Source organism: Triticum aestivum, chromosome 3A, assembly GCF_018294505.1.
Source record: "Triticum aestivum cultivar Chinese Spring chromosome 3A, IWGSC CS RefSeq v2.1, whole genome shotgun sequence".
In the NCBI taxonomy this organism is placed as follows: Eukaryota; Viridiplantae; Streptophyta; class Magnoliopsida; order Poales; family Poaceae; genus Triticum; species Triticum aestivum.
Window position 1 is genome coordinate 711,162,525 of NC_057800.1, and position 27,467 is coordinate 711,189,991.

At 44.0% G+C, this 27,467-nt stretch overlaps 1 protein-coding gene across 1 annotated transcript; it reads left to right on the forward strand.

Moving 5' to 3' along the window:
• Positions 1-21,475: 21,475 nt before the first annotated feature.
• On the forward strand, positions 21,476-24,160 carry LOC123059334 (uncharacterized). Its single transcript, XM_044481918.1, has 3 exons — positions 21,476-21,787; positions 22,853-22,950; positions 23,691-24,160. Exons 1-3 carry the CDS (start codon positions 21,682-21,684, stop codon positions 24,048-24,050), a joined length of 564 nt encoding a protein of 187 aa, XP_044337853.1. The 5' UTR covers positions 21,476-21,681; the 3' UTR covers positions 24,051-24,160.
• Positions 24,161-27,467: the final 3,307 nt, after the last annotated feature.

Here is a 27,467-nt window from a genome sequence, read left to right on the forward strand (position 1 = left end):
ATTAACTTCTAACACGCCCAACCCTGTTATCTTCTCACATCCAAATATAAACAAGCGTGAGAGCACAGGGAGATGAGTTAGTAGACGTGTCAGTTCCTTCCAGCCGCCACTCCAACCACTGGCTATCGCTAAACTGTTAACTGGAAGTTGTCACATAATGGTGTCACTTCTTGCTGACAGCTGGGGTGTAATGTTTGAATCTTCTATTTGGAGGGTCTTCAACGAGGTTAGCATTTGAAGGTGTTTCTCAGCCAGAGGTGGGCAATTTTCAATAATCAAGCGTTGTAGTTGGGTTAAATTATGGAACACCAAGACTGTCTCATCAAGGCTATGCAGAGCATCACTTCCTTTTATTCTCAAACAGCTTGATTCGTGTGAGTAATGTAAATACTTCAGACCTCTTCCTGCAAGTTGCAGTCTAACAGAGCACAAAATGGGACTATAAGGAATAGGAGGCAGAGACAAGAGTTTTGGGCAATCCTCAATTTCAATTGTTTCTAGCCTAGGAAACCAGGTCACATTCAAATCTCTTTCCGGTGGGCAGCAGATATAAGATGAAAACGGTAACTCAGTTAGTTCAGGGCGACCCTTCAGAACGAGTACTTCTATAAGTGAGAAGTACCAAGGGCAAACTTCATTTGCTGCCCATCTACTAAATCTTGGCAAGATAATGAGTTCTAGCCTGTTCAAGTTACGAAAGCATGTGCCGCCTGTGATGCAACCCAAATACTCTTCTCCGGACTCACGATTCAGATATAGCTCTCCAAGGGGTGGAAGCTGTTCCCAAGCTAGACTGTCCAGGCGGAGAGCCTCCAGACCTTTGGTGGACAGATTTGTACCCAGCCATGTAGGGCAACTAGGGCCTCCATTGTTAAACATCATCATATGCGGCATATTGGAGATAAGGCTAGGTATATTAGAGATAAGGTTAGGAGGTAGTTTGTATTGAGATATTCTTGTAACCATCTCCTCCTTTCTTCTCTCACAAGATGTATCCTAGATTCTCTCTTATCTCTCTCCCTCAAACCGCATGTATGCCATCTAGGGTTTTGGCTCCCCTGCTATATAACGCGAACATGTCGCCCTCGATAAGGGTAAGATGTTTTACGCTCGCACATGGTATCAGAGCCCCTCTTCTTCAACTCATCTAGCTATCAAAAACCATCTATGCCAAAGCCACCATGTCTTCCTCCTCCGGCGCTTCCCTCCCGGCTAGTCTCAATGGCCAGGTCACCGAGAAGCTATCCCGCACGAACTATGTGCTGTGGCGCACGCAGATGATCCCCCAACTACGTGGCACCGGGGTCTTCGGCTACGTCGACGGCACCCAGCCGGAACCGGAAAAGCTGCTCGTCACCACCGACAAGGAAGGCAAGCAGACTTCAACGCCCAACCCTCTCCACCCAACCTGGGTCCGAGAGGACCAGCAGGTCCTTGGCTACCTGCTGAGCAACCTCACCAAGGAGGTGCTCCTCACGGTGACCACGGTCACCACCGCGGGCGCGCTCTGGGCGACGCTCGCTGGCATGTACTCGTCACAATCGGTGAGTCGCATCAACAATATCCGCACCTCTCTCATCAATGCGCAGAAGGGCAACCTCTCCGTCGCCTCCTACTTCGCCACCATGTGCGGCTACGCCGACGAGCTGGCCACGGCGGGCAAGGCGATCCTCGACGATGAGCTCATCTCCTACATCATCCACGGGCTCAATGCTGACTACCAGCCTTTGATCTCTGCTCTAGACGCTCGCGTGACCCCTGTCACCCTCGACGAGCTGTTCGCTATGCTCTCCAACTTTGATCAGAGGATGGTGCACTTCCACGGGTCCAGCAGCGGCGGTCTCAAATCCTCCACCAACTCGGCCTCTCGCGGTCGTGGCGGCCCCTCTCGGCATGGAGGCTCCTCCCGTGGCAGGGGGAGGTCCAGTGGAGGCGGACACGGCGGCGGCTCCAACTCCCACAATGGCGGCGGGCGTGCTTCCTCCAACAACCGAACTCGCCGCGGTGGCGGCAACCCTCGCGCACGCCCTGATGCTCCTCGCTGCCAGATATCTGACAAGTTGGGGCACACAACAAAAGATTGTTGGTACCGCTATGAAGAGGATGACGACTCCTCTCAAGATGATGACAAGGTGGCGGCGGCTGCAGATGGCTCCTACGGCATCGACACCAACTGGTATGTCGACAGCGGCGCCACCAACCACATCACCAACGAGCTCGAGAAGGTGACCATGAAGGAGAAATACCGCGGCAAGGACCAAATCCACATGGCTAGTGGTGAAGGTATGGAGATCCGTCACATTGGTCATTCAAGTTTTAGTACCCCTTCTCGTAAAATCCATCTTAGGAAAATTTTGTATGTTCCTAATGCCGACAAAAGTCTTCTCTCTGTCCATAGAATTGCTCTTGATAATCATGTCTTCCTTGAGTTTCACCCTTACTTCTTTTTGATCAAGGATCAGGTGACGAAGATAATTCTCTATCGAGGTAGATGCGTTCGTGGGCTCTACCCGTTGATTCCGGAGCTTAGGAGACTGAATAAACAAGCTTGTGGTGCTATCAAGCTTTCATTCACACGATGGCATGATCGTCTAGGACATGCTTCTTTTTCTTTAGTTGAAAAATTACTTAGGAAGAATAAGCTCCCGTTTGTTGGTGAGCGCAATATTGAAACTATTTGTGATTCCTGTCAACGAGCTAAGAGTCATCAGCTACCATATCCCATATCCACTAGTGTGTCTACCAAACCATTGCAATTAATTTTTTCAGATGTTTGGGGTCCTGCCCCCAACTCAGTAGGTAGACATACATACTACGTGAGTTTTATCGATGACTACAGTAAATTCTCCTGGATTTATCTTCTTAAGAAAAGATCCTATGTCTTTCAAGTTTTTAAGAACTTTCAAGCTCTCGTTGAACGCCAATTTGACAGCAAGATACTTGTTGTCCAATCAGACTGGGGCGGAGAGTATGAGAAATTAAACTCTTTCTTTCAAACTCTCGGCATCTCTCACCATGTGTCATTCCCCCACGCTCACCAACAAAATGGCTCTGCTAAACGCAAGCACAGGCACATTGTTGAGGTTGGCCTAGCTCTCTTAGCTGGTGCCTCCATGCCTTTAAAATTCTGGGATGAAGCTTTTCTCACTGCCGTTCAGATCATTAACATGCTTCCTAGTCGTGTTCTCAATAATGAAACTCCAGTAGAACGACTACTCCACACCAAACCTGACTACATGTCTCTACGTGTTTTTGGGTGTGCATGTTGGCCTAATCTCGTCCATACAATCAACGCAAACTTATGTTTCGATCAAAGCAATGTGTATTTCTTGGGTATAGTGCTCAACACAAAGGTGTCAAGTGCCTAGATGTGTCTACGGGGCGAGTTTATATCTCCCGTGACGTTGTTTTTGACGAAACAAAGTTTCCTTTCGCTGATCTTCATCCCAACGCCGGTGCCTTGCTTCGCAAGGAAATTCTACTTCTACCCTCTTCTCTCACCGGCCTTGATCATGGGGGAATTACTTGTGATGATTCAATGTTGACTAACCCTCCTAATGGTGCACCCGAGTTCTCTTGTGATGTTGCAAGAACAACCAGCGGAAAAAATGCTGAAGAAAATAGCTCCCAAGTGCCATATTGGCTGTGTCCAGATTTGGGGAACAAATCCTCATTGGGATCGGCGCCGAACCAGCTGCAGTCCAGCAGATCCGCGCTGGGATCTGCGCTGGCAGACGCGCCAGACCGGCCAGCGTCAGAATCTGCCGCACGTGTGGACCAGGCCTCGGCTGGTGGCTCGCCCGATGCCACGCGGCGGCATCCCACTGGAGCGGGCGGCGTGCGCTTCCCCGACCAACCGCACTGCTACAAGCGGCGGGCCCAGGCGCGGCCGACCGGCGCGGGTGCGGGTTCCAGTGCTGACCCAACCAGCCAGGAGGGCGCGGGTGCGGGTTCCAGTGCTGACCCGACCAGCCAGGAGGGCGCGGGCTTCGGTACTGATCCTCATGGCCCCGGGCAATCATTGGCTCATGATGAGCCTGATGGCGCGTCAGGAGGTGCGCCAGGATCTTCTGCGGCTGATATAACCTTGTCGCCACGTGCTGAAGCCACGGAGGATCCGGTGCGGGTGTCGGGCTAATTTGCCTCGGGATTGCATGCACCAGGGACTCCTGTGCACGGCTCTGGATCTTCTGCGCCGGCTGATTCTGCAATACAGTCCAGGCGGATCACACGGCTCGAAAAAGGTGTAACTCAACCCCTTAACTATAAAAATCTAAGCAAATATGGCCTAGTTTGTTCTACAGATGAACATGTCGAACCAAGAACTTTGGATGAGGCACTTGGAGATGATAAGTGGAGAAAAGCAATGATGGAAGAATATGTGGCACTGAAGAAAAATGAAACATGGCATTTGGTTCCCCCACGGCAAGGTAAAAATCTTATAGATTGCAAGTGGGTGTTCAGAGTTAAAAGGAAATCTGATGGAACTATAGATAGATACAAGGCTAGGCTTGTTGCCAAAGGTTTTAAGCAAAGATATGGTATTGATTATGAGGATACATTTAGTACAGTTGTAAAAGCTGCCACCATTCGCCTTGTTTTGTCTATTGCTGTATCCAGAGGATGGAGTCTCAGACAGCTAGATGTCCAGAATGCGTTTCTTCATGGTGTTTTGGAAGAAGAGGTGTATATGAAACAACCTCCTGGGTTTGAGAGCAAGTCCAATCCCTCGTTTGTGTGCAAACTTGATAAAGCACTCTATGGCTTGAAGCAGGCTCCAAGGGCATGGTATTCCCGTCTTAGTCACAAGATGCAATCACTTGGTTTTGTCCCTTCCAAGTCAGATACCTCACTGTTTATTTACAATAAACTCAATACATGCATATTTGTTCTCATCTATGTTGATGATATTATTGTTACAAGTTCATCTAGTGAGGCCATTGCATCATTGTTGAAGGATTTAAGTGCAGAATTTGCTTTCAAGGATCTTGGAGATTTGCATTTTTTTTTCTTGGGATTGAGGTGAAGAAACACAAGGATGGACTTCATCTCTCTCAAGAGAAGTATGCAACCGATTTGGTAAGAAAGGAAGGCTTGCAAGGTTGTAAACCCTCTTTCACTCCATTATCTAGCTCAGAAAAGCTATCTCTCACAGAAGGGCAACTCTTGAATCACGAGGATAGTACAAAGTATAGGAGTTTGGTAGGTGCATTACAATACTTGACTTTAACAAGGCCTGATATCTCATTTGCTGTCAACAAGGTATGTCAGTTTCTGCATGCTCCCACCACTGTGCATTGGACTACTGCAAAACGCATTGTCAGATATGTCAAACATACTTTGAGCATTGGTCTCAACTTCAGCAAGTCATCCTCAACTCTTGTTAGTGCTTTCTTTCATTTTGATTGGGCAGGTTGTCTGGATGACAGACGCTCCACTGGTGGATTTGCAATATTTTTTGGACCAAACTTGATTTCATGGTGTGCAAAAAAACAGGCCACAGTGTCTAGGTCTAGCACAGAGGCAGAGTACAAGGCATTAGCGAATGCTACAGCTGAAATCATATGGGTTCAATCGATGCTAAAAGAACTTGGTATTCGAAGCTCTCAAACTCCATGTTTGTGGTGTGATAATCTTGGTGCCACCTACTTGTCTGCAAATCCAGTCTTTCATGCTAGAACAAAGCACATAGAGATAGACTTTCATTTTGTCAGAGAAAGAGTTGCCCAGAAACAGCTTGATATTCCGTTTATTCACTCCAGAGATCAAGTTGCAGATGGGTTTACTAAAGCCTTGCCTATCAAAAGCTTTGAAGAGTTTAAACATAATCTCAACCTCATGAAGTTGTGATTAAGGGGGGGTGTTAAACATCATCATATGCGGCATATTGGAGATAAGGCTAGGTATATTAGAGATAAGGTTAGGAGGTAGTTTGTATTGAGATATTCTTGTAACCATCTCCTCCTTTCTTCTCTCACAAGATGTATCCTAGATTCTCTCTTATCTCTCTCCCTCAAACCGCATGTATGCCATCTAGGGTTTTGGCTCCCCTGCTATATAACGCGAACACGTCGCCCTCGACAAGGGTAAGACATTTTACCGCTCGCACATCCATGACCATCAATGCATAGCTCATAAAGATTGCTATGGGGCCGTAGTTCTCAAGCAAATGACCTTGTGCGTCAGGCAAATTATTAGATTTCCAACTGAGTGTTAATTTCTGCAAGCGGCTTTTGTTTAACAGTTTTGCCTCACGTGCCTCATTTGCTAATGCATTCTCAAGATTATAAATGCCAAGTGATCCTCCTAGCTCTTCTAGTTTCCCCAGCTCCCTTAGTTCAAAGCCACTAGTTTCTCTTCGAACTTCAAAACTCTGTAGTTCTTGTAAGTTATGTAGTTTTCCCACATTACAAATATTCGAATGTAATTTATAGATATTCGAATCGTATTCGCAAGGTGGGACAAGGTAATGGCGCAATTTTACAAGGTTTGCAATATCCCCGGGCGAACTATGAGGACCCTGCCAGCCACTTATGTCTAGCACCCTTAACTGATAAAATCTTGATATACTCCTTGGTAAATGTTCTCGAGTGCCACGCTTTGACGCAACCCGTAGGTAGCGAAGATGGACAAGTTTTGAGATGTTGTACAATAGAGACTCCACAGGGTAGTACATTGTTGACAAATATACAACACGCAACGATTTTGCATCTTTGAATAAATCACCAAATATACGAACAAAGCTTGCATCATATTTACCAAACAACATCAAAGTGTGCATGTTCTCAAAATTCAAAATACATCCCTTATTTTACCCAAATCGCTCCTAAATTTTTCTTGAACAACTCCATCCTTACTATCGGCTGAATAACTAACACTAATGGACAAATGATAGACAGATGGTGCAATTTCTACATCTCTTGGGCTAGAAAAGGCTATATGTAGGCATTCTTGTTAGGAAACCTTCAATGCTAAATCATGTAGCAGATCATGCATAACATAGTGTGTACCTGAATCACCTCTTTCATTTTTTTAAAAACCATAATTAACCAAGTCATTCAAGTTGTTACGCCCTATATCTTCAGTTCTTTTGATTCTATTATCTGGGCATAGAATGCCAAGTCCTATCTAGAAGTGAATTAGCTCCTCACAGTCAAACTTGTAATCTTCTGGAAATAATGCACAAGAGGAAAAAGCATTGTTGCAGGTGAAAAGGGAGGTAGTCATAGCTAAGCTTCAGCGCGGGCATGATATCATCATCACTGGTTTGTGATTCCCATTCTTTACTTTTAAGAACTTTTGTCCAATGATCTACAGTTAATCTTTTTTCTCAACAATCTACCCACGATTTTTGCTGCAAGGGGAGAACCCTTCAATTTTTTCACAATCTCTTCCCCGATTTTTGTTAAGTCCATATCATGATCAATTTTATCACACACAGATGCTAGAAAAAGGTTCCAATATTCTCCGCACTCCAAACCTTCTAGTTCCAAGAGTTTATCCCCTCTCCTAGCCATTGTAGCTACTTCAAGGAATCGGGTTGTGACTAGAATTGTATCACCATTTCCTTGTTGTTTTTTAAAGGGAACCAGAAATCTTTTCCACTCATCTTCATTACCATATTTCCATATATCATCCAAAACAAGTAAAAATCTTCTATTTTTCAGCCTTTTTTCAATTAAGTGCTGAAGTTGGTCCAAGTTTTCTACCTCATTATCCGCTCTATCGTTTTGTTCACCTTGTGCTTTAGGGATGGAGCGCACAATCTCTTTTGTCAACCTATACACACTAAAGTCGATAGATACACACACCCAACGTCTTATTTCGAAATGACCTTGCACTTCTTTGATGTTGTATATGTGTTGAGCGAGAGTTGTCGTTCCTATGCCCCTAGAACCAACAATAGGAATGACAGCGAGATCTCTATGAATGTGTTCACCCTTTGTAATATGCTCGACAATGGTGTTCTTCTGGGAGTCCCTCCCATACCATGTAGACTCTAAAGCTTGTGAGGTGGTTATGGGTCTACTTGTAGAGATAACACTACTAATGCCACGGTTAGAACCCAGTAACCGTAGCTCGGCAATGACAGAGCCCGACAATTCCAAGTCAAGAATGTTGGAGACCTTAGCACATAGGGGCTTGAGTTCATCTGCGATATATTTCATTCTTGTAGAGACATCTACCCTATCAATTTTCAACTTTGGTTCTCTAGGGGCATGCTTACTATCATCATCTTGATGAACAGGTAGAAAAGAAGAGCAGAGGAATTGTTTACCAAAGGAATGGGCGGTGGTACGAGCACGGGAGGCGAGGTGGCGCACACTCTTATAGGACTCATCAGAATCCTTGTGGGACTCCTCGTCGGACCCACGAGAAGTAGACTGGCACGAGGCACACAAGAGCTGCCTGGCGGTGACACAGGCATAACACGGGGTGCATGAGAGCTTCCTGGTGGCAAAACATGCTGCATGGCATGCGTCGCGGATGAGATTGCGGCCGCACCCGAGATCGTCGATGGTCTCAAAGGTGCCACCGAGCTCGTACTGGATGCAGAAGTAGTCAAGCTCGTCTAGCACATCGTCGGCAAGGTACCCAAAGCCACGCAGCATCTGAAGCAGTTCTGACAACGCCGGGTTGTGGATCTCCCTTGTCCCGGCAGTTTGGTCATCCAACTTTTACTCTGGGTCATACCGAGACGGTGTTGCCAAGCCTCTGACCTCCTTCTGTGTAAAATCGGAATATCCGAGTTTGCATAGTCGATCGCACCGAGATTTGAAAACCCTAGTATTTAGTAAGATCGGTCTCACCGAAATTCTCATCTCGGTCCCACCGAGACTTCTAACGTTCATATATTTGAACAGGTCGGTCTCACCGATTTTCTAACTTCGGTCTGTCCGAGTTTGTTCTGATGTGTCTAACGGTTGGATTTCGTGTGGAGGCTATTTATACCCTCCAACCCCTCTTCATTCGTGGAGAGAGCCCTCAGATAGAACCACCACTTCCACCACTCAAATCTGAGAAGAGAACCACCTACCCTTGTGTTGAAATCAATTTTCTCCACTCCCACCATATGAATCTTGATCTCTAGCCTTCCCAAGTTGCTTTCCACTCAAATCTTTCTTCCACCATAGTCAAATCAGTGAGGAGAGTTGGGTGTTGGGGAGATTATCATTTGAAGCACAAGAGCAAGGAGTTCATCATCAACAACAACATCTATTACCTTTTGGAGGGTGGTGCCTCCTAGACTGGTTAGGTGTCGCTTGGGAGCCTCCGTCAAGATGTGGAGTTGAACCAAGAAGTTTGTAAGGGCAAGGAGATCGCCTACTTCATGAAGATCTACCCCGAGTAAGGCTAGCCCCCCATGGGCGTAGGCCATGGTGTAATAGACAAGGTTGCTTCATCGTGGACCGTTCGTGGGTGAGCCCTTCATGGACTCTCGCAGCCATTACCTTTCGTGGGCTGAAGTCTCCATTAACGTGGATGTACGATAGCGCCACCTATCGGAACCACGGGAAAAATCAGCGTGTCTCCAAATTGCGTTTGCTCTTCCCCACCTCTCTTTACTACATGTGCAATATTTTACTTTCCGCTGCATATACTCTAGAATTGCATGTGTAGGGTGGTGCTTGACTTGCTAGAATTGCAAAATCTGCCTAAAACTGAAATTGGGAAAAGGCTAGGTTATTATCTTGTCATTTAATCTAATCACCCCCCCCCCCTCTAGACATACTTTTGATCGTACACCCATCTGCCTTGGCCCACGGAGGCGGCCCCGCGCGAGGAGATAAAATCAACCCGCAACCACCAGCGCCGACTGGGCTTTGCCCGGCCGCACCCGCTGGCGGCAGCGATGGAGGAGAGAGAGGAGGTGGGGGATCCCGGGTGGCAGCTGGTTTACCTCCTGTGACGCCCGCGCGATTTGTTTTTCATGGACACGACATTTCGTCCATCCTCTCTCTCTCTCACTAGTAGAAAACAGGGCTTTGGTCCAAACTCGATCTACACATTAGTCCCGGTTGCATTGCGAACCGAGACTAATGTGAGCATTAGTCCCAATTTGAGCGGCTAGGGCGCCGGTCGGGCATCAGTCCCGGTTCAAATGGGACCTTTAGTCCCGGTTGGAGACACCAACTGGGACTAGAGGGACCGATACCCTTTTGTCCTGGTTCGTGTCTCCAACCGGGACTACAGATTAGACCTTTAGTCCCGGTTGGAGACACCAACCGGGACTAAAGGGGTTGAGGCTTTAGTATATCAAAATGTTCAGCACGAGAAGTCGGTCTCGATTTCAATAGCCGTAGGCCGTATTGCATTAGAATCCTCAAATTCCGAAAGGAAAAAAAGTTATACTCAATTTAAGTTTTTTCGAATTTTTGCTCAAGTAGTGGTCAAACAGTGGTCAAACTTCTGATAATAATAAGATTGTCATATTTGGATTCCTCACATTTTTCTGATAATAATGGATATATTATTTGATGAATTGCAATTTACAAATTTAAAGATATTAATTATGCCATATTAAATGAATAAATGGCAGAAAACTGAATAAAATAATATTATTACTTATTTTATTTTCATTGAAATTCAACATTATTATTACTTATTTTGTTTATTTTAATAATTTTTTGGAATTAAAAAAATTAAATCATGTGACTCGGTGCTGTAAGGGTTAATAGGATTGATAGCTTACTACTGTCAGTAAAACAACAAGTGCAGACTTGAAAACTAGGGACGATAGAACCAGGAAATTAAGCGTGCTCAGACTAGGGTAGTGAAAGGATGGGTGACCGGCCGAGAAGTTAGACGATTTAAAATGAGTGCTCCACGCTGGAGCGGTGAGGAGGGGTGATTAGAGATTGAATTGTCAAGTAATTTGAAAATTTGAAAATTAGAATAAAACTTAAAAACAAATCAAAAAATAAAAAAAATCAATAAATTAGATTTAGTCCTGGTTGGTGTTACCAACCGGGACTAAAAGGTCCCGGTTTAGACAACGGCCACGTGGATGCCTTTAATCCCGGTTCGTAATTGAACCGGGACTAAAAGTGAGGACCTTTAGTCCCAGATGCTTAGTCCACGAGCCCCTCTGGAACCGGGACTGAAGCCCCATTTTCTCTCTAGGAGAGGTGGGCATATGGAGAAGTTGGATTTAGACGAGTAAGAGGAGAATGCAGCACGGCAAGAGCGACATGTTGAGTCAAAGGCAAGGAGGTCAGGGAAGGACCAGAATAGAGTAACAGTAGAGTGCAACAGCTCATCTGGGAGGTCCTCCCAGCCTTGGAGCTGGGACGAGATGGGGTGTTGGATGTATGCACGTACGAGCTAGCAAGCATTCAATCTTAATTAATAAACAGTGCCTATGCACGTTTGGGCGTATGCACGTAGGCTAGCTTGTTCGATCGGATCGAAACGACGTAAACCAGCGACGGAAACTGGACAGAAGATTTTGCGGTGCGGACAACTTGCACCTTTTCAGGACTGCTGACTGTCGTGGATGTCGTGGCGTCGCCGGGTATCGCGTATACGCGGGTGTAGTCGAGGAAGCCAAGTAGAACGGATCATCGCTGGCGACGCTCGGGAGTCAGGGCCGTTGGCTTTGGAGGCTTGATCAAAGTTGATGGTGATGGCACGATTGGTGTCGAGGGCTTGGCCGCGTGGGCGCGTGGCGCCGCTACACCAGGATGCCTGGGCCATGCCTGCCGAGCGATTGCATCGGCCGGCTGCTCCAGTGCCCGCCTATGCATGCGCCTGCTCGTGGACCGACAGTGGCTTGCTCCTCTGATCACGGTCGCACCGCGTGGTGCGTGTGCTTCGCCGCCACATGAGCGTCTCCTTAACCATGAGTACGTGTCCACCACAAGCACCGCGAGCTGCCGTCATTTATGCCACTGAATCGGCAGCCGGATCCAACGAGAGTTGATGGAGTTCTCGATAGCGCTGCGAATATTGCACTGAGTTTCACCGGATTTTGTGGGTCGAGGGATTTATTTGGTGGCTAAAGAAAATTTTGATCTAATAGGAATTTCAAATTTTGGATCTAAACTAATCTAAAGAACCGGCGAATCTTTTGATAGATCGGGTGCCGTGCCCCCGGGAAGAGGAGATTAATCTCGCCGGAGGCAGCGCGCTGCGGAAGTGATCGAGAAATCTATGATCGGCGTCGTGAGACTAACCGCGCTAGTACCATGTGAAAAATATGAGATGACTGAATATTCGATGTTGCATTGATCTGACCCTCGTGAGGGATTATATAGAGTACATGAGAGAGAGATAGGCTTGGAGTACAAGGCAAGGTTGTGTAAACCTATTTTATCTCCAATACATATTTATTTATAACCCTCAAATATTATATCTCTAACAAGTACAGACGCAAACGATGATACACTCAAGCCTAAGAATGCTCATACACTAATGGAAGTATTTTCTTCATGCATCAATTACTTTAATTTGAATGGGGGCCTTTAGATTCGTTGTCATCTATGGTAAACCCAGACTGAACTCTGTAAGAAAACTTGGGATGCGCTTAGATATTTGAAAGCTCAAGATAATCTTTCATTAGTCGATCTGTGCCGATACTTTCAATGAGGCCTTGTGTCAGTCAGAGCAGTTGGAGGGAAATGAAAGAAACATCAATCAAATGGAAGAGTTTAAGGACTGCCTCGACGTGTGCGCACTGCCGGAGATGGGCTTCTCGGGGTATCAATTTGCTTGGGACAACAAGCGTGATCCACAGGAAAATATACAAGTTCGGCTAGATCAATCGTGCAACATGCACTAGTTATTTTATGCATTTGTTCTCTGGATCATGTGTTGAGCATGTTTTAACGGAAGAATCGGACCATATTGCACTTGTCATACGGATCCGAGATGAGGCCATTGAGGCGTCGGACAAACTGGCAATTCAGCGCAAATCCAGGTTCGAAGAAATGTGGACGAGGCACTCGGAATATGATGCGATGGTGCGTGATGCATGGGAGCTGGTGGGTCACGGGGCGGCGGGCCAGCATGACCTGCATGGCAAGCTCGCGCGGGTCTCTGGGCGCATGCAAACATGCAGCGGCTGAAAGAACAGGAGCGTACTCCTAGGCCCCTGGGCAGATGCAGTAATTAAAGGAGTGGCCAAGAAGCTTCATGAGGTTTATCTTATATAGAAGCAATAATGCCGATGCAAGGGTCTAGAGTGGAGGTTTGTGTCATTTTTTATAATGTTAGAGCATCTCCAACACAGACGCTAAATAAGCCTTAAAAACGACTTATTAGCGTGCGCGACAGTATGTGTCGCTTCAGCAGGCGCGTAAAAAACATGCGTGCTAAAAACCACCCCGCGCGCGGAGAAGAACTGCGTCGCGTGCTGGTTATTTTGGGCGCGCGTGGTAAAGAAAACGCGCTTGAACTGACCAACCGCCGCCTTCCGTCGCCCGCGTCTGCTTTCGCCCCTCCGTGCGCCGCCGTCGGCGTCCTGCTGCTTCCCCCGCCGTTCCACATCGCGCGCGACTTACCCTTCTTTCCTGGTGGCCGCCGCTGCTTCCTCCACCGGCGGCCACTTCTCGAGTGCCCCGTTCCGCCGACGAACAGCGCCCGACGGTGGTTTGCAGCTCGGCATCCACAAGGTGTTCGACAAAACGCTTCCATGGTATATATTGCTTCTAACTTCATTTTTTAGATGAATGTGGAGCATGTTGTTTTGTAGTTTTAAAAGTTTAGTTTGTTTTCAAATTTGTAGATGAGTTTGTCCCACGATTCTTCCGATGAAGAATTTAATCTTGAAGAGGAGGAGGACTCGCAATGGTCCTAGCTATGCACATCAACAAAAAACCGAAGCACGGTGGTTCGATTTTGGGTCGTCAAAAATTGTGGAGGGACAGGATCGATGCTCACAACAGATTGATTAGACACTATTTTGCAGAGAATCCCACATAACCGAGTCCTACTTTTGGCGACATTTAAGGATGAACATCGAGTTGTTCAAACACATTGCAGAGAGACTGGCGAGGCATGATCGGTTTTTTCAGCAAAGGAGGAATGCCGCCGGAGAGCTCAGGCATAGCACCTGCTTTAAAATGGTGACCGCCGCTTTGCGTATGTTGGCATACGGTATTCCGGCGGATGTAGTTGATGATCACTTGCCATCGGTGAGAGTGAAGCGATCATATGTGTCAAGCGCTTCGCTGTTGGAATCGAGCAAGTGTTTGGTCCGGAATATTTTAGAACTTCCAATGATGAAGACGTCGCGAGGCTTTTGAAGATGGATAAAGCTCGCGGGTTCTCAGGTATGCTTGGCTCAATATATTGTATGCATTGGAGTTGGAGGAACTGACCTAAGGGATGGCATTGACAATTCCATGGCCAGAAAAAAGGTTCCACTGTAATCCTTGAAGTGGTGGCCGATCAGGAGACTTGGATTTGGCATGCTTTTTTCGGAATTCCAGGATCTTTGAATGACATCATGTTGTTCGACGGTCTCCACTCATGAATATGATTGCAAATGGTGAACTACCACCGGTGTAGTTTGTAGCAAATGACTATACATACAACTATGGCTACTATCTTGCAGATGGCATCTATCCAAGGTGGCACACATTTGTGATCCCGTTGTCGGCACCGCAAGGTAAGAAAAATCTTGATTTCCACAATGATCAAGCGGCGGCTAGGAAAGATGTAGAGAGAGCTTTTGGAATTTTGCAAGCCAATTTGCTATTGTGAGAGGACCGACTAGATTTTGGGATCAAGAGATCCTTTGGTATATCATAAACTCTTGTGTGATCATGCATAAAATGATCATCGAGAACGAGCGTGTGCAAGATTTAGACTACTCACACTATGAGTTGATGGCACACCTCGTGCGAGTGCGGAGGAGGGTTGAGAGGGCTGCCCGGTTTGTTGCTTCCTATCATGTCATTCGACGTGCCGAAACACATGATGAACTTCCGAAGGATCTAGTCGAGGAGTGGTGGGCATGGAATGGTCGACAAAACCTATGATGTTGTATGTTTGTTGTACTGTTATTTGTTGTACGTATTGAATTATTTGTTCTATTGGTCATGAACTATTTGTTGTATTGAAATTTAATTAGCTGTTTGAGTTGTAATACTATTTTTATTGATTTATTTTGTGTGTGTTTGATCTTCTTTGTTTTACAATGAATGCAAAATGTTGTTTGCGTTTGGCGCGCGCGCTTTATTTTACCGCGCCTACTGAAGCGGCATGCTCCCGTTGTAAAAAAAATTGTGCGCCTGATGAAGCCGCTGCCACGCGCGGCGCGCAAAATTTATATTTCGCTGCTATAAATTAGTTTTAGAGCGTCGGGCGGTTGCACGCCTGTTGGAGATGCAGTTTTGGTTAAATTGTTTCTAGGGTAAGGCTTATAGTCCATTGTTTTTCTATGTTAAACGTACATCATCGAAACCTTAATGTAATAATTCGATACTTTTTAGAGTTACTCCCTCCGTTCCTAAATATAAGTCTTTTTAGAGATTTCAATATAGACCATATACGGATGTATATAGACATATTTTATATTGTAGGTTCACACGTTTTGCTCCGTATGTAGTCCATATTGGAATCTCTAAAAAGACCTATATTTAAGAACGGAGGGAGTAATTTGCTATTTTTAAGTCATTAAATGTATTGGTAGACATTTATACCAAATAAATGAACTTGATGCCCGAAAAATTCCAAATTTGAACATGTCAAATGTTTTTTTTCAAATGTAATGGTGTAGAAAAGATTGAACTCTAACTAAGGAAGGATCAGTCGCTTCACATGCAAATCTGGTCTGTTTCGAGTGCCTATAACTGCATTTAATGGCTTAAATATAGCAAACGGATCAAAAATGGCAATTTTTGACTTGATAAATGTAATGATGTGAATTGAGTATGGAAACAATTTCAAGGACAAGTGCCAAATTAGCGCTCGATGCGCATGCAAATTTGACTGCCAACCAGAAAGCATAATCTGGATTGATCCTATTTGCAAATTCTAGTTGTATTTGCTAGTTAGATCATAGATTCAATGGATCGGATACTTACCCAACGGCTTATGATATTGTATTGACACAATCCTCGTCGCGATCAATGGGACAACGGGCGTTGCCGGCCGCTCCCTGTTGTAGCATCGTCTCAACTACCCTCGAGCTGCTCCAGTTCATATTTCATGTGGGGAGGGAAAGTAGAGGCCACAGAGCATTGTATTGGTCAGTGATGGACCGTCAAGTGGAGGCTGGTAGATGAGGAGGACGTGCAAGGCGGTGCCTGTGTAGTTGGCTGGTCGGGGTCTCGCAATGCAAAATGAGAGAGAGAGAGAGAGAGAGAGAGAGAGAGAGAGAGGCCTCATGACTGACCTAGCCCTAGGCCGGTCCCACCTGTCCAAAGAAGCCCTCTTATAAGCAACCCCACCTTTCAGCATTTTATACGATCCACTCCTCAGTAACTCATCCAAGTAACGGTCAACGGGCTTGACCCGATGGAAATGCTCAATTTGGGCATTTACAAGGCTCGCCTGTTTGGAAGAGGGGGAAAGTGAGCAATGTTATAGGGTCGGGTACAACTGAGCAAAACTAAGAAACTAGAAGTCTGAAATTAGAAAACCCTAGTTTAAAACTCATGAGTATTCTGAAATTTTTGAATAATTTTTTAAACACCTGACTATTTCTCAAAATTTGTAAGATTTTTTATACCTGCATTTTTTAAATTTTTATGAAGATTTTTTAATCCCACGTGCTCTTAAAAACTTTTTGAAAATTTAAATTTATGAAAAGTTAAAATTTCAAAAAGTTTTTTGTAGTCATGAACATTTTATAAATTGCTCTGAATATTTTCTAAAACTTCAGAAAAATTCTCCAAATTTCATTTTTTGTGAACATATTTTGATTGGTATTAGAGAAATCATGCGTAATTTCGAACTCATAAATATTTTTTTAAAATTGATATTTTTTAACTCATGTTCTTTTTTGTGAAAATTTTGAATATTTTCTAAAACTCCAATCAATTCTCCAAAATAAGTGAACCTTTTTAAACTATGTGAATATTTTGAATCTTTAAACGCATGTTATTTTTTGAAAAACAATGAACATTTAATAAAATTGAGAAGAAAAAACACTTATGAAAGTTCTCTTAAATTGATGACTCTTTTTTAAACTCATGAACAATTCTCAAAACTTGTGAAATATATTAATATTTGCGAATAACTTTTATTTTGAGTGAACATTTCTTTAATTCTATTTAAAAATAGTGATCATTTTGAAATTTATGAATATTTAAAATGTAAATATTTTCTAAGAATCATGAACTTTTCCGAAAACTGTGGAATGTTTTTTGAAATTTGTGAACATTGATCCAAAATTCGAACAGTTTTCCTATTTCAAAAATAGTTTTATTCCATGATTTTTCCATTAAGGACTTTTGAAAAATGTCTTGAACATTTGTAAATTTAGCATAAGTTAAAAAAAAATGAGAAATATCTTTCAAACACTTTTAGAAAATCCCAAATCATTGCAAATATCACTAATATTCATTATATTTATGAAACTTTTTTTAGTCTATTAGTATTTAGAAATATCACAAATTTCTACAAAAATAAAATAGAATCTGGAGAGGGGCCAAGCCCATGTACAACTTATTAGCTCCAACTGAAGAAAACCAAAGAACGCACATGTTTGTCCCGCACGTTTTGGGGCATATCCTATTTGGTGCTTCAGGATTCCATTACTATGTATTTTTAAACGGGTGCCTGCGACCCTCCAAACTGAGTCGGCCGATATAGCTTTTTCTTGTTTTTCTGTTCAAAAAAGAAAAAAAACTTGTGAGCGCATGCAGAGTCGAACCAGCGATCTAACCACTCGACCACTGATACACTGCACTAACCACTCGACAACAACGCTTTCAGTGTTATCTTCTCCCTTATCTTCTTTTTTTCGTTTTTATACTTTTTAATATTTTTCTTTGTATTTTGTTTCTTTTTTATTTACTTAAATTTCGTGAACTTTTCAAAAAATGATTAACCTTTTCAAATTTGTGGATGCTTACAGAATTTGATGAACTGTTTTCAAAATTGATGGATTTTTTAGAAAGTTTTGCAAAATTGGTAATTTTTTTCAAAATGGATTTACCTTTTTCAAATGGGTGAACTATTTTCAAATTCGATGAATTTTTTTTCAGAATTGATGAACCTTTTTCAACATAGAGAACTTTTATTTTCAAATTTAATGGTCTTTTAAAAACAATTAATTAACCTTTTAAAATTTTATGAACTTTTTAAAATATGATGAAGTTTTTTTAAATTAATATATTTTTTCAAGTTCATGAACTTATTTTCAAAATCAGTGAACTTTGTTGAATTCACGATTTTTCCTCATTTGTTGCAATTTTCCTGTTTTTTTCTCACATGTGAATGTGTACACGGGCCGGCCCACCAGCGCCAGCGCGTGGGCCCATGGATATTCCCTGGCGGCTGAAACGCCGAATAGGAGTTCGCGCGTTTTTGCTCCTCTATTTTGTGCGTAGCAGGTGGAAACTAGGAAGCAATATCTGCATAACTTCAAAAAAGAGTGGCTGTATTTCTTTTCTGAGACAGGAAGTCAAGGCTTGTAGGCATGGACGGAAAGTTTATAAAAGGGTTGTGATTTGTGCAGTGCGAGTGCGACATACAGCAACTCACATGAGCTTCATCATCATCAGTAATTTGTGTCTTGGATATGTGGGGCATAATCTTAGGCTTCATATATTTTTAATGAACAGTCACTCCTAACGGCACAACTTCCATGGAGTCGATCGGCTATACAAGAGCAGTAACCCTAGCTCAGACTCAACAACAAATATGAATCGGGGCCTAAATGAAAGTGCATGCATGTATGGACCACGTAGAAAGCATCGCCTGCCTGATTTATTGAAATGATAACATTCGGATTGATGCCAATATGCTGACTCCGAGACAAAAATCAAGCAATGTTATCACTCATCAGATATCCAGATCTAGTAGTGGACATAGCTTTCATTGTGCACCTTTTTCCCCTGAAGATTACTGTACACCTATTTCCCCCTGAAGATCGTTGTGCACTTACGAATGCTCATTGGGAACGATGGTCAGAACCAACCCTCGGTGACAACTTGGCATTATCCTCGGGCAGTCGAGGCTGCGAAACTTGTACGCATTCCAATCGATCAGACCGATGGTTATCAGTGTGTAGTCTTGTAGCTTGCACACAAATCTATCTGACCGCTTCTTCATCCATGAGTCAGGGACTTTGTGGCCATTCAACTCCCCTAGCTATTCCACCCAGAAACTATCGTAAGTCCAACTGTTTTTTAGTCCCAGTCTCATATTTCAGTTCCGCCCAGGCGTCGCACCAGCCTGCGGGGAGAGGGAATGGCAGATCCGCGTCATCATCCCAGCTCATGTCGCCGCCCAGCACGACGTTGTCTGCGCTGTTCAGCGCGGAGACAGCATGCTTGGCCTGCATGTGCCGCTCCGGGAGGTGCATCGACACCGGCGGCTCGGGGCACTCGAGCTGGGCCGTGGCGATGCGGATTGGCTTCATTGACCGAGGGGTAATGTCGGCCTCCAGGTAGCACTTGCCTGTAGGCGAAGTGCAGAAATTCCAGCGCGCGTAGCTCTCCAATGGAAGCTTGCTCAGCTGCAAGCGACAAATGAGCTTCTGCGTTAATTCACTGAAACAATTTCTAGGACTGGCAACTGGACTGATAGTAGTATGTACCAGTACCATCAGGCAGAATTGTCCTTCTGGGGGCACTGGTGAGCAGTGGTAGCCCTCCCACCATGCAAAACTCTCGAAGATCGAGTGGATGTACGGCGTGATCTCCTGGCCATGGATCCCACAAACATCTAAATGAACTCTGAGAATGGAATTTAGCACATGAATCAATACTAGCACATGAACAATAACCGTGAGTTTTTATTACCTGGAAAAAGATTACGTCCAGCGAATGTTCTTGAACGAGGTCACCGATGGCGGACGACGTCCTCGCGGGACCAGACGTTGTAGGTCATGAATTTGATCTCCCTCTTCCCATCCTAGATTACGAAAATGTAGGTAAGATCCACAGCTCGACCGACAAGTTGAAAGCAAAAATAAAAATAAAAAAATACCATAGCTTCAAAGTAATGACCAAACTAATCAACATAGTGTTTACAAGCAAGTACAGTCGGCAAGAACAAATGCAAGGAGAGTGACGTTTTTTTGGTTATCCCGGTCGACACTTCAAGACCATACCGTATCTATATACTTCCTCCATTTTTATATAGAAGGCCACAAATTCATACTCCCTCCGTCACGGTTTAGAAGGCGCGCTTGAAAATTCTCTGGGACCTAGGTAAAATTTAATGTCTTGCTTTGTAAACCAAATTTTAAATGGAATCATTAATACACTGTATGTATGCAAGGAGGGATAGAAAGCTGATTGGAGTGTCATTATGACTGCATGCATGCAAGTATTAAATAGGTTGCTAGTTTAAGAAAATATTATTTACTTTTGCCTCGATTACTATTGGTGGCCTTGTATAGATGCAAAGTGTATTTTTCATAGTGGTCTTGTATAAATAAATGAAGGGGGTATCTAAATAGTTCATCCCCACTATTCTATTTTTCTTGACACTAGTAAGCATGCACGTGCAACGCACGCATTATAATTTGCAATAAAACATCTATTTTGAATCTTATTTCTCTTTTAGAGAGTTTTATTACCGAGCCATTTAAGAAATCGGAATTCGTCAATTACAATGACATAAGAGAATAATTTATTAGAATACAAAATAAACTGAAAAATGTGGCTTATACTCCAGTAAGAGACATCATCAACCATACTGATGCACAAGTAAAGTTCATCTATTAAATCATCATTTGTTGGATTGGCAGACGATGAAAGGAGAAATAGTTGCGAGAAGAGCTTAACTTCTGATTCAAAATCAGACAATCTGTGGGATCTATGTTGTTTCCGTCATCTTGCATCTCATTGTTTCTTATGTTATCATCATTCAGTTCCGAGTCTAGTAAAATGGTAGCTAGTTATATAAATATTTTCAATAAATTTGTTTATCAACTTTTATAGATAGTTTTATAAAAAGCTACAACTCAAAAAAATAAATATAAAAGCTTTTAAAATCATCAAATCATAAATCAGACACAGCGCACAAAATAGACTGCATCCTCTTAACAGATTTTTTTTTGTTTGGACAACGCCGCACTCACTCACTCACAGTCTCTCTGACCACTGTCTAATACTACTCCCCACCGCCCCCTCGGATTTCTCTGGTCACTTCCCCACCGCCCCGTCACAATTCTCCCCCATTCCCCATCCTACCATGGCCATCAGCTCCCTCTCTCCATCGCCGGCTCTTCATGGTCAGGCCGCCACTCCCCTTCATTCCCACTGCCGGCGCGAGGTCCGCAGCCCCTGCTCTTCCTCCTCTTCATGTTGAATCTGGTCGCGGAAGTGGCCGAGGAGGCCCTCAAGCTCGGCATGCTCGCGCGAGCAATCCAACAGTAGGCGCCGTCAGAGGCGGACGCGGAGGCACGGGACTCGCACGCCCCTGCTCTACCCTGCTCCCTCTTCGAATCTGGTCGCCGAAGTGCTCGAGGAAGCGCTAGAGCTCGGCATGCTCGCTGGCGAAGCCGGCCCCTTCTCTCCTCCTGAATCCTGATGCGAGGGAGGTCCCCCATCGCCGATGGAGGCGTACCAGAAAGTGCAGGAGTTCGACTTGTCCAGCGGCGCTGATTGGAAGACGACCGCCAACGTCCTCTTCACGGTGCCCCCAAGCACAAGGAGTTCGGGTGAGCATTAGGCAGTAAACTAATTTCTAGGGGACATGAGCCCGAACAGTTATTGTTCGAGGACAGCTGAAGCGAATAGCACATCTCGTTGCAAATTTATCACCATACACCAGTATGATTGATATATGATATGGGATGGGATAGGAATGCACTGCTTGAATATTAAAATTTATAGGTAATTCTTTTCTGTCACCGATGTTTCACTGGTAGAATCTATCAGTTGAGTTTGACATGAACCCTGTTCGTGGAGCACACAGATCATGGAAAAATTATGGTGCGTTTTGTTCAATTTTATTTGCCTAATAACCATACCCTTCTGCTAGGAATTACCCACTAATTCTGTGAGAATCCTACTCCGCTAATTCCAAGCTCTGAGAGGATTTTCCTTTCTCATACTGAGATAGCAATAGAAGTTGATTTAAATCTTAGATATGTGACTCTTATTTTGTTCACGTTCAACAAATCATGTCTGGACTGAAGCTAGGAAAGTTCCCTGTGTGTTCTAATAATAAGGTCATGGAAATACAAATTGCATATTTCGTCAGGATGAGAAGGCGAGACTAAGATCAATATCTGCTCGGGGGCCATCTTGTGTTCTGCGTGGCGCTGCCTTCGCCGCCGCCCGGCGGTGAGGGCACCGAGTTGTGTCTCATGCATCGCTACCTGACGTCCACTCTAGGAACCGGGCTTGGTGGCCAATGGGGCCAGGAAGGTCCCAGATCGGAGGTCCCTGCTTGCCAACTCGCAGTTAGTTTGCATGATACAGTTAGTTGAAGTTGTTCCTTAAGTAGAATGCGATTAATCACGTATGGCCATTAATACAATCAGATCGTTGGGGCATGCATAAATATACTTGAATTTTAAATTAGCGTGTCAAGAGGTTTAGTTAGTGTCGCTCCCTGCTGTAATTATAGCTGGATATGTCGTTCCTGTTCTTAAAACTTAACAATCAGATGTATAGAATTTGGTAGATAAGCTGACATTTGAAGGGGCAGTAAACATTAAACATTTCAGATGGTGATTGGGAATATCTGATATGTCCCCATTGTGTGTTTCCTGTTGTAGATAAATCTGCTTGCAAGGCTCTGGATGATATATCCATTTTCATCAATTGCTCAAGGGTGTGGTCAGTTGGAGAAGACATTACTATGATTTTTTTTCAGGTGATGAATTGTAACCTTATATCCTTTATTACTTGAAATTCAAAATCATTGGAAACAGTCGGTAATTACTTTGGAGAGAATCCTTTATTATTTTCTGTCTTGTTCATATTCAGCATAGGATGTATATCATTAAAACCATCATGCTATATTATTGTTCATGTTCAGCATAGGATGTGCTTTATTATATGTTAGACAATTGCTGCCTATATATTATTAGTATGTAGACTGGAGATATTTTTGTAGATTGAAACTGCACAAATAAGCTATTTATGGTATAGTTACCCAAGTATAACAGTTACAGTACTAAATCTCGTCCTGAGATCAATCAGCAAAAGTTCCTAATTGCTGATTTATTAGACGGACTGCTATTTCATAGAACTGAAAAGAATATGTGTCCATTGTTCTCTCAAAGCTTCTCTTTGGCCAAGATCAATTGATATGTCTAAAGTTCCAAGTGAAATATGAAATAAATGCACATGAACAAATCTAGGGGTGCAGTATTCTTATGGTATTTTTAGCTGGGGGTGTTTTTTTTCATGGCTAGGTATCACCTGAAATTTGTGCACTTAAAATCCAGAATCTGCTCATTGTATTTAGAACATGGTCTATTTGAACATTGATTTAGATAGAGGCATGAAGCGCACCATGTAACCATTATTGTCCGTGCTAATTAGGAGAACAAGAAGAAGAGATATCTAATATACTACGTATTAGTATTAAAATCTTGCCTGGTGTTTTAGAGGATGGCGAAGGAGGTGCAGGGAGCTGACGGCATATCCGCGGTGAGTGGTGATGGAGGAACAGCCGCACACTTGATGGCTTGGTGCAGGGCGGTGAGGGCGCCGACCAGGAAGGCGATGCCATTGCCGGGCGTCGAGGTCGTAGTCCCGGAAGCCGACGATGCTTCCGTGCGGCGAGGGGATAAGCCTGGGGATCTGTTGCTTATTTTATGGGATATATGTTATGTTTTTCTTTGCATGGCCTGCGTGGTGCGTGATTGTAGGGGTTTTGGTCGAGCCCGCGTGGAGTCTATGATGCGGTGGGGCGGTGGAGCATGGTCAGTCAACCTTAATTGTTGGGTGCACACCAGAGACACATGAGATAAAGGCTATCCGTTGGATTGAGATTAGTGGGTCTAATCATGGGGTTGTAATGGGTCTGTGTATGTTTTGTGGGGTGCGTTTAGTGAAGTTCTTGTTGGATTGTTTAATAGTAGTGTAGATGCAGTCTCTTCACTCAGGGCCTCTTTGATTCGTAGGATTTTGAAAACGTAGGAATAGGAAAAGTGTAGGGTTGAAGTGGCATACCCATTTGAATCCTATAGAATTAGTAATGATTGTTTGATGCCACGGGAAAAACAAAGGAATTGTAAAAAGAGGTTGGAGTGGATGTTAAATTTCCTATGAAATGCAGTACAAAAGATTTCATAGGAAAAATTCCTATGGGATCCAATCATATGAATCAAAGGATCAATATAGGAAAAAATCCTAAGGATTTCAATCCTCGAGAAATCCTATAAAATTTCTTTGAATCAAAGAAGTCCTCAATATGCAGCCATTCCAACTCAGCACTCATGCCACATCAGTAATGTTTTTTTTTTAGAATCAGCAACGTTTCTCAAATGTACACGCACGTACAGTTCATCCAACTGTGCAGCCCAACAGCCGAACTCCGTAGAAAAACGGGCGTGCCTCTCGATCTCCCACGGACCTGGGAGCCCTGCTGGATGCGTGCATAATTCCACTTATTGCTCCTAGAAACCGCTTCTCATTTTACTGTTCTGACATGGGCTTCTGGAGCCAGCTATAGAACTCACGTACGAAGACTTGGCTGACCGGCTCTTCGGCTGCAGTGTTGCGGCCGTCAATCTCCCCAACTAATAAGTCTCCGAAGTAAGTCTCCGAAAAAAAATCTCTTCTTCTTCTACAGCCAAGAGTCCTCCCGTTTCTTTTTGTCTTCTCCACCAAATAACTGCAAGAGTAATGGATGGAGTTGATCTCTCCTATAAGACTAGACACAATGGATAGTAACATAGAGTGGTAATATTGGCATGTTACTACTTTATGTTACTACCTCTATAGTGAGAAGTAACATGTGTGTGATAACATGTAACACTTTATTTATTACGCTATAAACTCATATTACCTTGATATGTGTGATGTTACTCATATTAGTAGTAATTAGCTATGTTACTGTATGCCTCTCTTTCTTCATTTATTGCTTGTCACGTCATCTATTTTATCTAGATATATGTGACGTTACTATCACTAATAGGGAAAACCTTACACACAGAACTTTAGCTGTAGCGCGTGTTTAAAAAAGCACGCTGGTGCTAAGTAGCAGTAGCGCGTTGATGTAAACGGCGCTACAGATACAATTGTAGTAGTAGCGCGCCTAAAGATAAAAAGCGCTATTGCTCAAATTCCCACGGCTTAGCAAATAGGCTACACATAGTAGTAACGATCTACGTCGAACCGCGCTGCCGCTACTTTCTTTGTAGCAGCGTGTTTACACTGACAAGCGCTATTGGTAAAGGAAATAAAATTAAATGGAAAGCAGATAGAAAAGTAAATGAAAATGAAAGAAATAGAAAAAGGTAAAAGAAAAAAATAAAACGTAAAGAAAAATAAATAAAAAAGGGAAAAAAGAGAAAGGAATAGCAGTAGCGCGTATCGAGGAACGCGCTGTAGCTAGCTTAGCAGTAGCGCACTTCCTGGAACGCGTTACTGCTACTTTTGACTTAACCGCGCGGTTCGTTCTCCCTACGGCCACTTCCCCCAAATGCCAACTCCTCCGCGCTGTCGCCGCCGTCGCCGTCCGTCCGCCGCGCGCTCTCTCGTCACTCTCCGCACACCCTCCACGCCACCCCCGACCCCGACCTCGACGCTGCCCACGACCCCGACCTCAACGCCGCCCTCCGCCGCGCGCCCGAGCCCCGACCCCGACCTCGACGCCGCCTGCCCCTCCCTCGCCGCAGGCACCCGATGTGAGCACGCCTGCTCCTCCCCCTCCCCTACCTCTGCCTAGGGTTCTTCAAATTTTAATTGCATCAAATTAGTTAGGGTTCATCTAGGGGTGGAAAGGAATCGGATGTGAATCGGATAGTGCTCAAATTAGTTAGGTTTCATCTAGGGGTGGAAAGGATACAAATGCGGCTCGGATGTTTTCTTGATACGAATAAGAATTCCGTTCTCATATTGCTTAAGTGTATTAGTCAATAGCTATGTGACATGAAGTATTCAACTTGTGATAAATAGGTTTATGAATAAACACTATTGTAATGCATAATAATTTCTAAGACTAATCATAAAACGAGTAAAATTTGACCACTTATTTGACTTTTAAGCTGGATAATTGGAATATCCGATCAAATACGAATATCGGATATTTCGGATTATCCGCTACCACTTTCCACCCTTAGGTTCATCAAATTAGATGGTAATTAGGGCAGTAGTTCCTAGGTACTAATTAGTTAGTAAGAACTGGGTACTAATTAGGTATTTGTTTATTTTTATTTATAGTAAGTTTATTTTTAGTAAGAACTAGTTGAACATGTCACATTCGTTGTTATTTTTTTAGTTAAAGCAATTATTCCCGCATCAACGTCGACGATGCCTATCCCGCATCCTCGTCGTCGAGTCGGCGAAGGACACCTGCATGACCAGATGAGCCATGTCCGGGACTGGGCTCCGCCAGGCTAGTACTGGGAGGCGCAACCTACCGGGGGGCGCAGGTTGGTGAGGAGTCAGCCCGTCGTTGACCCGGACCTTCTTTGGTGGCGGTCGCGTGGGCCAGTGATGGTCCAGAGGATCGAGGACCCCGCGGAGGTGGTACGTCACCGTGTCAGTGAGGAGAACGCGCACGTCCGTCGCTACTTGTTTGCGTTGGAGCACAGGTTCTCCAATACCTGACAGGTTCTCCAGGGATCTCACTAGAGCTTTGATCCTGTGATGGTTTCTTCTCTATGGGTGTCCACCGCCCGCGCCGATACCCGTCGTGCGCTAGGGTTTTAGTTGTATTAGTGATGTTATATGTATGATAATATTCGGGATGTATTACTGATAATATTCGATGATGTACGGAGCATTAGATGATTTACTTTTTCTTATTGAATGCATGCTAATTTGAATACTTATTTATTTTACGATTTGGTTTTGCTTATTGAATGCTCATGTCAATATGAGTCCTATAAAATATTTTGAAATGTATATCTTGTGTTGCTCAAATAGGATATGTGTTTGCCCAAGTGGACGGTCATGTTTGCAGGTTACACCTCCGAGTGGCCTATGTTTTGCCGGAGTGTTGATTTATTTCCGTTTCGGCAAATTTCAGGCGCTCGATATGTCATATTTTAGCAAAGGTCATGCCAGATTTTTTCGTGAATTTTGGCATGACTTGTTCCAGAATATGTAGGAAATATCGAGTGCCCCGGATTTGTGTGTTGAGTATCCTGATAGTTTCCTTCGATCGATTTTCAATTAATGTTTCAACTATGAACATAGGAAATGTCTGACGAC